Below are 16,274 nucleotides of genomic sequence, written 5' to 3' on the forward strand. Positions count from 1 at the left end.
CCTGAAAGGAAAAAAACTGAAGAAAAATAGCATTGTTTTCTTTGTTATATACGTAGGCACTTTTTATACATGTAACTTTTAAATCTAAATGCTATATGCATACTATTTCATTAAGCTATAGATTTTATCTCTTTTTTAGTAAAAATATGTAGTTCAACTGTAACAATAAGAAGTAAAGCTAGAAGTTCTGGGAAACTGGGTGCATAAAATGTTATATAACCAATTGGTTTTCAACCTTCAAGTCAGACATTAGTCAAGGAAATAATATGACCTTGGCCAATGGGAAAAACATCCAGCCAGATTCCTCCCAGCTGTGTTTCTCCTGTCTGTGGCCTTCAGCAACTTCAATGGAAGTTTAGTGTGTTTAGGGAGAAAGATGGCCAGAAGAATCAAAATTATTAAACCAAAAAGGTCAGTCTTCAAATTAAGTCTTGGACCAGGCTTATTGCAGAATAAGGTTTATCCTTTCCAATGTCCCAGTGCTACAAGCAATATGGTGGACTCAGATGGGGCCGATATCACACGTAATTGAGGCCATCCTGCCAAAGGGGTGAGTAAAGGAAAAGAAGTTGCTGGCTTTGAAATGTATAAATCAAACTATTAGTGTTTCCTTAGCATTCTCTTTGATTTCCAACTCAAGCTTATGGTAACTGCAAGAGATAGAAAAAATTCTCAGAGGAGACAGGTTCTTGGATTTAATGCCATGTAAACAGAGGGCCAAGGAATTTTGACAAACTCGTTGCTCACAAAAAGTTGATTTTGCCTTTGAAGTTCTTGTGTGTTCCATAAAGTCAGACACCTTCATTCATCCAATAGTAGCACAGGGCACTCAATAACATGATATAATGACATTTTTTTTTTTCAAATTTAAAAACGTCTTTCACAAGAGTCTTCTCCATTCTGTTATAAAATCACAAGCTAATATGTTTTCAAGGATTTTCTAAGTAAATAATTTCAGTTACCTTAAACTTTCAAATCTAACTGGCTTGGTTTAATTTTTTTTTTTAATGACCACAGATGCACTAATAATGGTTTAGATCAATTCCTATTAAACAGAATGGGCTGAAGTCCCCACTAGTACATAAAGGGAAAAGCTATTTAACTTTTAACCTTAGGATTTAAGTAAAACCTGTTAATTTTCTCCCTTATTTTTTTTTCCTGTTATTTAGGTCCAAAGAGTAAAATATTATGATGTTGATCAAAACATCCATGGAAATAATTTCTGAATACCCTAAATATTATCTTAAGATGATACAGGTTATATGGAACATCAGGACAGTGAGCTGCTCCTTCAAATGCGAGACTCCCACTAAAACCTCATAATGCTAATTAGCACATTACACAGCTCTGAGAAGTCCTTAAGTTAGATAAAAGAAAACCAAACCTGTTTAATACTGTCTAATCCAGAATTTCTCCAGCTAGCCTGAAGATACCACCTCTTTTTTCATGTAATTAATTCCTAATGCCAAACAAACTTTGGGACATGCAAACCTGATTTTATATCTCTTTTTTTCTCCTCGCACAATGACTAGCATATATATACTAGGAACTCATGAGAAAAGGGGGGGAGTTGGAATGAATGAATGATAAAATGCATAGCTATACTCTCAGAGATCACATAGCTTGTGTTATGTAATTTTTTGTATGAAACATCCCCATGTACTATGGTAAGAGTTGCATTTAAGTTCATGGAAAGAGAATGCCATTTCTTCTTCTGTACCTTCAAATATGGCAAGTTAGGAAAACATATCTTGAGTGTAAATAGAAGCATCTTTATGAAATGTGAGAAATCTGACAAGCAAATATACTTGGACAAACACAAAATATAATGCCCATTACAAAAGTATTGCTTTATTGTCCTTGTTTCTGTGCAGAATCTTCCCACAATGGCCCAAGAGGATTCAGTTCCTGGAAGTTTACCATTCTTTAGCATTTAATATAAATCCTTCTCCATTTGGTAGATCAGCATGTAAAGGGAATAATTCTCAAAAACACTTTGATATCCAAAAAAGCTGGGATGCTAGAAGCAGACAGTACCCAATTATCTGATAACTCTTGCAGAGTAAATCTCATGGACATAGGAGTTTGGTGCTGTGATTTTGGTTACAGTAAACCAAAGATGGTGCAGATTATGACTGAAGTCATCATAGTGGGATATTTGGCCACCCAAAGATAAATAAATAAATTGTGCTATGAATCTTTACAATGTGCTACAATTCAGATATCACTTATAAATTCTTTATGGCTATTAAAAATGGATGATTGGAAATAATTTTAAGCTACTGCATGTAGTAATAGACTGCTGAGATGATGGATGTAACAATCCTGAGCATTTATAAAGTAGACTGTCTAGTATTATATATGCATATCTCCATGACATGTTATAACACATGATAATTTATTAGGGAGAATGCATTTATTAAAAATCAATTGTATATAAATGCTCCCTGAATCTAAAGTGCTGGCCACTTTTGCCTCGAGGGGATCTCATTTTCCTCCTTTTTTAGCCAGTAATTTTTGAAAGGCCTCAATTATAAATCCAAATTTTGGTCAGGAAAATGTGACTGACCACACTTAAAAAGGAAATTGCAAAGTGAAAAATATCACTCTTTCTGTGCTCATATAAGTTGCCAATAAATTAGCTGCACGTCATTCAAAAGCTGATATTATTTGGATTGGTTCAACTCATATCATTTATAAATACCACCGTATCGTCATTTTAGTCAGTGCTTGGCAATACTGAAGAGCTGAAACTGCAGGTATGTCTGTTAGATAATCTGGGCCGAACCGCTGCAAGAACAGATGTTATTATTTGTAAAACACTCATGTAAAGTAACTAAGTTTGCTTTTTTAGCTCTCATATTCCTCATTTTTGGATTGTGGACTTGTTCCATTCATTGGTAAACTTGTGGCATCTTCCTTGATTGAAGCTGAATCTGGAGCAACAGTTCTTTTGGAAAATGCTGGCAAGGTGAGAGGAAAGAGAAAAATAAACCTAGGTGAATATAAAACCTGGGCTAACAAATTAATTTTGCAGAGGGTAGTTAATAAATCATGGTATTCGATTTAGTGTTCTGTAATTAAACTTTACATGGACTAACAAGACCTTCAATGTAAGAATAAGCAAAATTACTTTATTACATTTCCAAAACCACATATTCATATAATTTAAAAGCTTTTTTTAAATTTCAGTTTATTATGGGGGTACAAAAGTTCAGGTTACATACGTTGCCCATGTACCGCCTATCCCCTCCGAGTCAGAGCTCCAAGTGTGCTCATTCCCCAGACAGTGTGCATTGCACTCATCATGTAGGAATACACCCCCCCACCCCGAGTCAGCACCTTCAAGCGTGACCATTTAATTTGAAGATTACCCAAGAATGGAAGGTGTGTGCTTTGCCAGAATACAATGATATAAACCACACACACACACACACACACACACACACACGCATTTTAGAGGGAGAAATCTTAAGGGCCTGTTTGTCACATCCTCTAGTCTGCTGAGAATAAATCTGGAATCTAAGTTTCCTGTTTTCTGCTACCTCTTCCCTGTCTTCTGAGCTCCAGACACCCATATCCAAATGTCCATGTGAAACTTTCCCTCCTGATTTCTACTCCCTGATGTCTGCTCATTCCTTACTCTTCTCCTTATAGAAAATGATATATACATACCCATCTGCCCAGTTTTTCAAACCTTGATTTCCCCACTTCCTTTGTTCTGCCTGATCTATCCACCCAATTAAAGAGTAAGCTCTGTTAATTCTACAGTCCAATTTCACCCGAGTCCTGATTCCCACCATTTTTGTTACTATCTTCCCAGCCCAGGTCACTGTTTTCTCGCTTTCTGTTTTTCATCTTGCTCCCTTATAGTCCTTTTTCCACACCACAACCAGAATTTTCTTTCTAAACAGTAATCAGACTGTCACTCTCCTGCATAACTCAGAATACCACCTGAGCATCTGACTATGGCCACACTCTTGTTCATTCACTTGCTCACTCGCTCTGCAGCCACCTCTCCAGCCGACGACGTCCCTCTCTTTGGAGCTTTTGTACTTTCTGCTTCCGCTGTCAGGAAGACTCTTCCTATCCAGTTTTGACTCAGCTGGTTCTTCTTGCTATTCAGGTTTCAGCTGAGTTGTAACCTCTCAGAGAGGCATCCCCTTGATCGTCAATCTAAAGGAGTGGTCCTGTGCCTGTACCTTCTATCATTCACCTTTATGGCACCAATCTGCCACTTGAAAGTGTGTGTTTACTTGCTCACTACTTGTTTTTCCATGAGACAAGGTGACCTTGCCTGTCTTGTTCACTATAGTCTCCTCCAGAACTGAACACAGAGCATGGTGCACGGCCTCTTACTAAATATTGGTGGAACAAGTTAAAAGATAGTCAACCGAGAATTCTATAGCTGCTTTCTTGAGAGCATCTAGAGAGTACCTTGCTAAACTGCAATAATCAGAACTCAATTATTTAACAATATGTGGCACCTAATTGATCAGTGAAAAATATCTGAAATGTAGTCACTGTGCTTTCATGGAATTAAATTCTTTAATAGACAAGAAACAATTTTCTTGCCTAATCAGTGCCCTGATGTTTTTATTGCCATTACTCTTTGGCATTTTATCCTACAAGTTTGAGAACAGACTACATATGAAGTGTCTATTCACAGTTAGCCAGGTGGACCTCGGAGTATAACATGGAAGTGGATAGTATGCTATTCTTGCTGTGGATAAATTATTTTTCACCCATGGAACTTAAACTCCCATTAGAGGCACCCAAAACACAAATTGAGAATACCAACTTTTCTTTTTATAGCAATGTAAACTGAGGTAAGGAAGTGAAATAGTTTTTTTTAAAGCAACTTTTATTAATTTGCTTTCCTAAGAATATCAAGTTAAAATAATATGTAAGATTCCTTTCCAACTTCTATAATAATCCTTAGATAACATTATTTTCCCATGAAAAATCACAGTCCTTTCTTTTCAGGTTTATTTGTTTTAATAAACATTTTTTAGAACTGTTTTAGATTTACAGAAAATTTGCATTCTGCATTTAGTTTTAAAATTTGGTCTGGAGACACCAACTCCACCAAGATTAAGCATTTTAGTCTCAAAGGACCAGAGATTTCTAGAAGTCATCAGATTACTACAGACTTCTCTCAAGACTGGTCCTGTCCCTGCCCCAGGAGCTACGGTCCTGTCCTGGAGTTGTGTTCCTTTAGTCTAAAAGGAGCTATACATGGAGACTAGTGGTCAGTTGCTACTTATAAAAAACAAAAATGACAGTTTCAAAAGCTGACATTATGCGTCTCTCTTACTAAGCCCCCACTGTCTACAGGCTGAAGGTAATGGAATCCAAGTCTTCTAAAAGAGTGTCCTGACTCACGGCCATAGCTTCTCGCCAGCCAGGATAAATTTGGTAGTGATCACGGTTTTAAATAATGGATTTCTGTGTTCCTATTTCCAATGGTAATATAAGCTTACAATTTATACATTTCTTCCCTTCTTCCTGGCAGAAGGAATCTACCTTTTCTTGAATTGACCTGAACTACACAAAGCTGACATAAATTACTTCTTAAAACAAACTTTCATTAATGCTGGATCATTTCAGAGACCACAAATTATGCAGTATTTTCCCATTTCCTTTGTTTTTTCCATGGTCAGTGATTCTATGCTTTAGTTTGGTCACAGTTTGACAGGGCATCTAAGTCAGCAGAATGAATGCCTTAGCATCTACAGCTTAGACGAAAGGCCTCATTCAGTACAAATTCCAACTAGAGGAAGAAGTTGCCTGTTCTGTGGGCCCAGAAACTCATGTCTGCCCAAGGACCTCTGGTTATCCACTCCCCAAGTCCCTATACAGGCCTAAATTGTCCTAAACTCCAAACCCCAGTTTCATGTTTCATTCAGAAATTAACAAGAAAACTGGGAAATTTCTGGTCTGAGATAAAAGCTGGGGTTTTATTAGTAGCATTTATCTTCATAAGAGACGTTTTTAGCCAAAGTGTATGAATACATATCAAACAGTACCAGAGGGTTACACAGAATAACAGGAGTCTCTTGCCTCACTCCTCCAAATCCCATAATCCTACTCCCCAAAAGAGAGTCACAATCAACTCTTTTAGCTTTATTTTCTGTATTTATTTCATTTATGTAAAAAAAGCCTATATTGCTATTTTCTGATTTATCATTTTTAGACATTATCCACACCCACCCACACCTCTTCACCTCATCCTCCCAACATAGCTACTTCTGAAATTTTAGTTATGTCAGTAGTGAGTGTTTATATTATTATGACTATGTAAATATGGCTCACACAAACTTAATAGGTACACTATGACAATGTTTCTTTTCTTGTTCACTTTTTCCCCGGGCTTATTAATTGACCGTTTTCTTAATTTTTTTATTTTTTTGTTTGCTCTTTCTCTGTGACCATCTTAATTGTTTCTTATTACTCAATTAGATCTGCCATATGTCTATTAGTGGTCTTTTTTTTTTTCTAGGTGCTTAACTGTATCAAATAATCTATCAGTTTTTTGTTTGTTTCCTAAAGATTTTCTCAAAGAATCTCTCTCCATTCTTTCTTTAGCATGGGAGAAGTGAAGAACATGAATGTCCAGATTAAAAAGGCCCACCCAACAAGTAGCTAGAAAAATACATAAAACAAGACTCACAATATCTCAGACTCATTGAGGTTAAAGAGAAGATCCTAAAAGTTCCCAGGGCCACGGGTAGGAAGGGTGTGGTAGAGTAAAGAGTGGAGGGAGAGGATGATTTCAAAGGAATGAGAGTCTGTATCTATTTCCCTGTGATTTTTCAATAACCACATTGGATTTTGAAGGATAATTGTTCCAAGACTTCAGAAGGAAACTCATTTTCAACTTAGAATTTTATAGCCAGCCAAAGTCTCAGTCAAGTGTGAATGGAAAAAGTCTATTTTTAGAAATATAAAGACTGAAAATATTTACCTCCCTTTCTTTGATGTGCTCATACAAAGGAATGAAGTGAAATAAGAAAGAGGAAGGTACAGGATCTGGGAAACATGAGTTATCAACATAGGCAGAGGGTGGAAAAGAATCGCAGGATGACAGCTCTGCAGTAGGAACTTGTTGGGTGGGCACTTTTAATCTGGCCACCCCTGGCCACCTGTTCTACTTGTTCCCTCATTCCAAGACTCATTAATCCTGTATTTTCCCTGCTGAATTGATTTTCTAAAAATCTTATCTTTTCTCTCTATTGTCTCGTTCTTTTTCTTTTTCTTCTCCTCTCTTTGTAGATTTTCATCTTTGTTTTCCAGCTTTCTGGTTTTCTTTTTTCTTTATGGCAATCATATTTTAAAATTCTGACGCCTCTTATTTTGTGTTCCTTTTTCACGGTATCTTGCTTTTATTAAAGTTAATGGACATAATATTCTCTCTTATCTTTCTGAGGGTATTAATAATTTTTTTAAAACATCTTCTATTCCCTGTATTATCCATTTGCTATAGGTTCTGTTTTTCTCTTTGTTGGTCCCAACATCTCTTTTTTTTTTTTTTAATTTTGGAAGTTTAAAGGGAGATTAAACAGAAATAACGGAGCAATTTCTGTAAGTAAGCTGAAATTATGCAATAAAAATGAAGAAGTATTCAGGGTGATCCTAATTTTTTCCACTTCTAATATACTCCATTATTAAAAACATATGGGAAATTCAAGGCTCATCAGAAAAGCAAATAAGAATAAATATGACTTTTAGAAATGAGTTTAATTACTTAAAAAGTAATTAATGATAAGGTAGCTATGACTAAATTTTAAAAAGTATCTTGAAAATACGGGGATAGGCCTAGGAGGAAAATTATAAAATAGATTTATAAACAAGAAGAATGGTAAAACATAAGGCTATGAATTAATCAATAAATTAAGTAAATGACTGATAAACAGTTTTATTGTTAAGCTAAATTTTTCAGTCAGATTTTACAATATAAACTATAGTGTTTTCTTATTCAAAATATCTCAATGATATTTTTTCCTATTCTGATTTAACTTTATTTCCTTTTGAGCCAGTATATTTATATAGAAACCTATGGCTGCCTGTGAGAAATATTTCTTAATTAATGATCACAGCTGGTCATGAAATGCTAGAACAGAAAGCTAACTATCGTTTCTTTTGCTGTTTATCATAATACTAAATAAAATCCCCCAAATCTTGATGTTTTCCATTTAATGTCTTCAAACCACTTCCTTCTAGATGCCCTTCTAGGGAGCCTATGAAAGTCATAATGGCAAAATTAAATCACAGTAGAACAAAGAGCTCCATTCTCCGGGCTCTTGAATGTCTTATTGAGTGGGATACTCTGATATTTGATGGTGCTTAGTCCTTAACCCTTCTCCATGTTTGTTTATATATTAAACAGATCCGGGGAAATTTTTCCATTGCTTAACATGAGTGACAAAAAAAATTGGCCTATGTATATATTCGATTCTGAGGTGCCATAACCAACTTGAGATGTGACCCATATTGAAGGGTGCCTGCCAGATTAGAATAGCAGAGGGTTTATGCAGATACAAAATCACTTGGTAAAATGATTAAGACAGGAAAGAGAAAATGTTTAGCATTTGGAATAAAATAATCATGAAATAATAAAAACCAAATCATTTATCAGAAACTGATAAATATTTATTCAATGAATCCATGAATATAAATCAGCAAAAATGGGACTTATCACCTTTGGATTTGACCTAGTTCCTTGTGGCTCATTTTGGTATTTTATTTTATACCAATCTAGCTATTTTAAATGACAGAATTATCAAATTTAATGTATAACCCTCCAGGCCCATGGTAAACTGAAGAGCTAAATTATCATCTAAATAAGAATCCATTAAGCAACATTTGACTCCCAATAGTTTAGATAAAAGTGGACTTAAAAAAACTCATACATGCATTCATCTAATATTATTTGAATATTAATTGAGTATTTACTATGTGCCAAGTACTATGTAGAGTGCTAAGGACACAGTGGTAAACATAACAGGCATTGCTCCTATCCTCATGGAGTTGACTCTTTGGTGGAAAGAAGAATCAGGGAACAAATATAGGATGGAAGAAGAGGGGACAGATGGTGGGGGATGGCACCCTGGGCCAATGGACCCAAACCCTGTTGATACTGTTGATGACATCTTAGCAAGAGTTACAGAGTATTCACAGAGTGAAATCTAGCAAGGATGCTTATTCTTTGTACAAGATTATATATTTCTGAACAGTTATATGCAAACATTTTCTGCTTTTTGATGACTCAAATTTTATTATAACTTCTTTTACTCACTCATCTATAGTTAAAATAAAAAATTTGCTTAAGATTTTCACCTTGAGTGATGCATTGTAAAGTTTTTCTGAGAAGTATAAGGTCTAAAAAGACAGATTCCATATAGTTTTTAGTAAATTACATAATATTATAAATATACCTAGGCATTATTTGTATGATTCATAATAAGAATTTTCTCAGTCTTATGACTATTACTATCACGTCACTGGACCTAAACTTTCACTTTTCTGTGCGCTGTATTTTCTTAAATCCAATTTAAAAACTGGTAGAGGACTTCATTACTTACAGTTCAAGTGTGAATATCGTGGACTAGACAGGAAGCGACTACGGTCCTGCCAAGAGGGTGAGAGATCTAACTCACGAGTGTAGGAACCATCCGTAAAGTTTCTGTCATCCTAAGGAAGAAAGCAGGGCATTTCAGGTCAATGACTGTAAAATGTTAAGGACTGAGACTCATTTACCTGTGCTGAAACTGAAATTAAATCTTAATATACAAGCTATGTTATACATGTACAATTGAATACAATTATAATCTTTGTGAAAAATAAAATATGTGCACACTAAAGAGTATATGAAAAAGAAAGAAATCACCCGTTGCCATAGCAGCATGACATATTTCTTTCCAGTCTTTTCCCCCTCTATAAATAGGATTTATCAACATAGTTATAAAACTTTGTGTTCTTCATTTATTTACATTTGTACTATAAACATTTTGAAGTCATTAGATTATCCTAATCTCTACTTTATGGGTTACTCATACACTATAGTGCAGCGCTCCCCAACCTCTTTGGCACCAGGGACTGGTTTGGCTTCATGGAAGACAATTTTTCCACAGACAGTAGGGGGCGGTGGGGAGGCAGAGCTCAGGCGGTGATGAAGCCATAGGGAGCAGCTATAAACACAGATGAAGCTTTGCTTGCCTGCTGGTTACCTCCTGCTGTGTCCTCCTCCCTCCCCATCCTAAGTTTCATGGAAGACAATTTTTCTACGGACAAGGAGTGTGGGGTAGGGTGGCAGGGGGGCGGTGGTGGAGCTCTGTAGCCGAGCCCCTAACAGGTCACGGACTGGTAGCGGTCCACGGCCTGGAGGCTGGGGACCACAGCAGTGGATATACTACGCTTTACTCAGCCATTATTTTACTAAGCATTTAGGTGGTTTCTAGTGTTTTATTGCTATAAATAACACTATGAGAAATATCTTTAAATATATAATCTTTTCCATATTTAGGATTATTCCTTTGACAAATTCTTCAGTAGAAATACTGGGTCAATAAAAACAATTTGATGTTTTAAATACATTTACCAAGACTGCTTTCCATAATGATTATATTAATCTTCCTACCCATTTAAGAAATATTTAATACAAAAACAAAAATGAACATCAAAAAGGTCTTCTCAAATCTTCTCCCCAAATCTTAGCTGAAAATGAGAATTATAACTTTAAATGATTTAACTACTTAAATAGATTAAAAATAGGTTCTTTAATATAGTTTTCTCTGATGAACAGTAAAAATGCAATTTTTTTTCTCATGAATGTTGTGTAATTATTTATCATACTTTTTTTCCCCCTTCTTTCACTCATTTATTCATTCAACAATAACTTGTTGGACACCTACTATGTGCTAGGCAAGGAGCAAACAAGACATTGGGGTATATATATGATCAGGAAACCTTAGGGCTTCCAGAACAGAAAGGCATTAAACAAACAAACTGTATAATACATGAGATAATTAAAAACTATTATAAGTTCCATAAGAACAGGAAGTAACAGGAAGAACCAAAGTTAGATTTGGGGACTGGAGAAGACCACTGTGGGAAGTGATATTTAAGGCAATATTTGAATGCTGAGTATGAATCGATGAATGAGCCAGATGAAAACTTATGGGCAGAGTATGGAAACGTGGAAGGTGAGGAGAAAGGAGACAGAGGGCAGCCAGGCAATGATGGCCCAGATGAGTGGTGTGTGCTTATGGTCCTAGCTACTCGGGAAGCTGAAGTAGGGGAGAATCACTTGAGTACAGAAATTTGAGGTGTTACAGTGAGCTATGATCTGGCCATTGCACTCTAGCCTGGAGACAGAGGTAAACTCTCCCTCTCAAAAAAAAAAAAAAAAAAAAGGCCAAAAAAAGCTTGTAGGTATTTGTACAGGCATAATCCTCAGATGGTTCAAGATCATTAGTGTTGATGTACCAAAAGGGAAGTTAGGCAGATTTAAGATGAAGACCCTGCAGTTTTTAACCCAGTGGTTTTTAATTCTCTCCAATTATGGGGATTTCATAAGAAACTTGAAGTCATTCACTGTAGGATCTCTGAAAGGAAAGGATATACATTGTGTCCTAAGTGTATTCCAATGACTTCTTTAGAATAAGCTGACATGTGGCAACTAGAGGCAGGTGAGCTGGCTGTTGTAGCTCAGATGTGACATACTAAAGGCCAGGGTAGAGATGGAAGATGCATAAATGAAAAGAAGGGATATGCCCTCAATCAGTGCTAGAAATTTCCACTGATTCATGGTTTCCACATGAAGGATGAAAGAGAAAAGCATAATGAATGGTTTCCCACTAACAGATGCTTTAGTGGAAAATAAGAGAAAGAAAAAAATAAAGGAAAACAAACACACATTTTGCCCACTGACACCTGAACTCAGGTGAGAGGACAGGAGGAGAGATGTAGGTTTGGGCACCTTGTTGGAACAGATGGTGTGATGATGGCTTCAAAATGTGCCTACCAGAGGAAGGATGAAGTACACAGAAATATTTGAATACTATTCATTCTTCTTAAAAGGTATGATTTTAAATTTCTAAAACAAAATCAACTGGCATCAAAGCAGAAGTTATATCTTTTCTGTTTACAGAAAAAAATTATATTTTTTGGGATAAAACCAGCCTTTTCACATATGACGGTCAAAATATGGCACTGATATTTCATTCTTAGCAAATTTGAAAAATACAAGAAAAATTCAGAAGAAAATAAATCACCCAACAAATTAAAATAAAAATTTATTAGTGTATAATAATTTAAGGGTACACTTTCCAGTTCTTATTTATAAATATCTTTTTATACTGAGATTACCACTTGTTGCCAATTTTGTTTCCAACTTGTTTTATGTAACATTATATATCAAATTTTCTCTATCATTATTATTATAGTTATATCTATATAATATATAATTTATCTTACTAATCTATTGTTGGAAATTTAAGGTTGATTTGTTTTTTCTATTATAAATAATCATTTGATAAACATGTTGGTATAAAAAGCTCTGTTCATATTTTTATTTTATTTATCTAATATAAATTTCTAGAAGTAGAATTACTGGATAACACTAAGGTTGTCCATTTATATCAATTTTATCTAGGTTGTCAAATTTATTGGTAGAGTTGTTCATAATATTCCCTAATTATCCTTCTAATGTCATTAGGAGTTCTAGTAATGTTCCTCTTTCATTTCTAATATTGACCATTAGCTTCTTTTTTCCCTAATTGGTCTGGCTAGAGGTTTTTAAATTTCATTAATTTTTTCAATGAGCCCAATTTTGGTTTATTTTTTTTATTTTTCCACTTTTTATTTCATTGATTTCTGATCTTTACTATTTCCTTGCTTTCACTTACTTTGACTTTAATTTGCTCCGTTTTCTAGTTTCTTATAATGGAAGATTAAATTATTGATTAGATCTTTCTTCTTTAGTAATACGCACAGTTAATGTTACAGATTTCCCTTCAAGCACTTTTTAGTTGATCTCACAAAATTTAATAAATTGTGCTTTTATTTTCATATAGTTAAAATATTCTCTAATTTTCCTTTTGATCTCTTCCTTGACCTATCCATGGATTATTAAGAAGTGTGTTGTTTAATTTCTGAATACTTAGGAACTTCCCAGGTATCTTTCTGCTATTGATTTCTAGTTTCATTCTGTTGTGGGTAGACAACATATTTTACATAATTTCAAGCATCTTAAATTTATTGAGATTTGTTTTATCACCCAGAATATAGGTTATCTTGGAAAATGACCAATGTGCACTTGGAAAATATCTGTAATTAGCTGTTGTTGGGGGAAAGTATTCTATAAGTGTCAGTTAGGTTTAGTTGGTTGGTAGCATTGTTCAAGACTTCTGTATCTTTACTGATTTCTGACTATTGTTTTATCAACTACTGAGAAAGGAATATTGATATCTCCAACTATAATTATGGATTTGTCTCATTTTCCTTACAGTTCTATCATATATTTGCTTCACATATTTTGACATTTTGTTTATAGGTGAATATACATTTAGGGCTATTATCCCTTCTCTTTACAATTGCTGATTTACTTCTCACTCAACCACTTTCATTTCTTTTTTTCACATATGAAAAATGAGGAGGTTGAACTCTAATATGTCTTGAAGTTCTAACATTTTATAATTCTTTAAAAAAACTGTCAGAATCCCCCATATTAACTTGAAATAGAACTAGCAAAATTAATCTTACAAGACTACCCTAAATGAAAACAATTTCATAATCCCTTTGAATAATCAACATAACAAAATATGAAAAAAATACTTTCTTCCAATTCTGTATTGATATTTAATTTGTGGAATTTCTATATAAGTAAATTTTACAAAGTGACTATAAAATGAGTGTTTCTAATTCCCACCTATCTTTGAATCAAATACTTAAGTATTAAAAATAAAATATTTGTTAAAAAAGAAGTTTCTTTGCAATTTTAATAATCCTAGCTTTTGCTTTTTAGCATATCCTTAGCACAAGGGCCTATTTTCATTGCCATCTTAAGTCTCAACTAGATAGCCAGAATTCTCTGCAAAAATTCCATTGGGTGAAGGGACTTGCGTTTTCTAATATTTTCCCTGGGCTTCTTCCACTTCTTTTTCATAACCCACATTGTAATTGGTTTCTGAAAAGCTGTTCCAACCTAACTAAACTTCTTTGCTAAACTGATCTCTAGTGATTAATATTTAATGACACCCACCAAGCATTTTTCTCTCAGGAATATTAGAAGTTCAAAGTTTATTAGACAAATAATACATTTAATCTTTTTAAGTTTTAATTTATCCAACCATTCCCCTGGAGAGACGGAAGAAACATGTATGTATTTCTGAATCTGTGGCAGAACTTTTTTTCTGAATTTGTCTCTAACCTAACAATGCACTGTCCCTTCATTTCTGCCCCACTTTTAACTCCCAATTCTCCACCAGTGCTCAAGAAAGCTTCATCTCTTCCTTAGTAAACTTTATTTCTATTTGAAAGTCAATTGGGGCAATTTTAATTTCCAAGAGGGTGAGGTTTTGATTGTTTCTATCTATTCTTTTTTCCATCTACCCATTCAAATACTCCACAATTTAGCATAGTCCCACCTTCACTAAGGAACTCATATATGATCATTTCTTGACAAAAGTACAGAAATAAAAATTTGCTATGGTGGAAGCTGGGAAAGAGAAGACTGCTACTCTTATATTCTCAGTTTCTTCATGTAAAAAAATTAGGGGGCTGGACCAGATCATCTCTAAGTCCTCTTAGAACTAACATTTTATGATTCTAATCCATCTGGATAGAACCAGTGAACAACCTGTCCTTCTAACTATGCAAATTATTGTTACCATAGGAAATCCAAATTGATACAATGATACTACAGGGTGTCATAAAATTTAGGAAAAATTTTGTAAAATTTTGTATTGGATATTTTATAAATAAAGGTACATTTATAATAGCTACAATTTTCCATTTTCTCTACGGATGGTGACTTTGGGGACACCCTATATAACACTCATTTACCAGATTAACAGACTGATGAAAATACAGTGCTAGATAAGGCCATTTGAAGCTCTCTGAGCAGTTTTTGTAATGGTACTGATACATTTACCCTTATCTCATTGATATTTTATTGTATAAAATTTTATATTTCTAGTGAATCACCAATGAAAAAGATTTTACTCAGTTTTTTTTTACCTACTTCATACTGGGCTTCACATGACTTTAATCCATTTTCAGAAACCAAATCTAATCACAGTGGATAAAAATTTACCATAAAAAAGCATACTGAAAAGACTGTACTACTGATTTAAGAAATAAAGGCAAAGATGCAAGGATGTTTTAATGATGGTGGCCTTATTGAAATCTGTGCTTATTCTCTTAAAGCAACTATTTTAAAGGAAACAATCATTGTTTGAAACAATATATTATGGCATGTTCATTAAAAACTAATAACAAATTTAACTGGTATTTCTTATGTTTTTAATACCTAGAGTTTTGAATCTGAGATTATTAAAAATGGCCCATATAGGTGAATTTCTTCACAATCTTTCTTAATATTCTTATTGAGTAAATTATTTGGAAGGGTGAAAGCATGTGGCTTGTTAAGGGGTCTAGGTTTGGTAGAGTGAGGCTCTCATAAGTTAAAATATTAATATGCTCATCTATGTATTCATGTTGATTCCTGAATAAGCACTTTTGATTCATTATAATTTTCAGATTTTATAACAAAGAAAACATTCCAAGTCAATTGGCAACCTTCTGTCTAACTTTTAAAGAGCAAGATGAAATCAACTAATGAAATATTATAGCTAGCAGGTTAGTCTTGATCACTTCAAATGAATAAAAATCTCTCCAGATTTCAGCATAGTTTGATTGCCTACAAGGTTTTGGATATGTCATATAAGCATTACTGGAAAAATAGCAATTAAATTTCTGTTAGAATTTCAGAAGGGCTGAAACTAAAAAAAAAATTTTTTTAAAGTTTTTTCAATCATCAATTTAACATACATTGTACACTCAAACATGAGTCGGATAGTGCCTGCATTCAAAGGCTACACAATCCAGTAGAACAGCATTTCCTAGACTTCAATGTTCACTCATAGTTATACTATCATTTTCTTTCATGTTTATTTAAAAATTAACCTTGTAGTCAATTTCTATACAGGAGAGCCTTAAAGGATGGCAGATTGGTTGGGACTGACAGAAGCACAGAGCTGTATTTGCACAGC

General features: G+C 34.3%; 1 protein-coding gene across 1 annotated transcript in view; it reads right to left on the minus strand.

The window, feature by feature from the left end:
• Positions 1-1,829: 1,829 nt before the first annotated feature.
• The window catches only part of CEP128 (centrosomal protein 128), a 340,191-nt gene continuing 325,746 nt past the window's right edge, over positions 1,830-16,274 (minus strand). Inside the window, exons 24-25 of the mRNA XM_069465188.1 lie at positions 9,585-9,693; positions 1,830-2,963 (exon numbers count right to left, since the gene is read on the minus strand). Of these exons, the coding sequence (XP_069321289.1) occupies positions 2,851-2,963; positions 9,585-9,693 (222 nt within the window). The 3' untranslated portion in view covers positions 1,830-2,850. The remainder of the gene's footprint in view (positions 2,964-9,584; positions 9,694-16,274) is intronic.

The sequence above is a fragment of the Eulemur rufifrons genome, chromosome 2 (assembly GCF_041146395.1).
Source record: "Eulemur rufifrons isolate Redbay chromosome 2, OSU_ERuf_1, whole genome shotgun sequence".
NCBI classification, from domain to species: domain Eukaryota; kingdom Metazoa; phylum Chordata; class Mammalia; order Primates; family Lemuridae; genus Eulemur; species Eulemur rufifrons.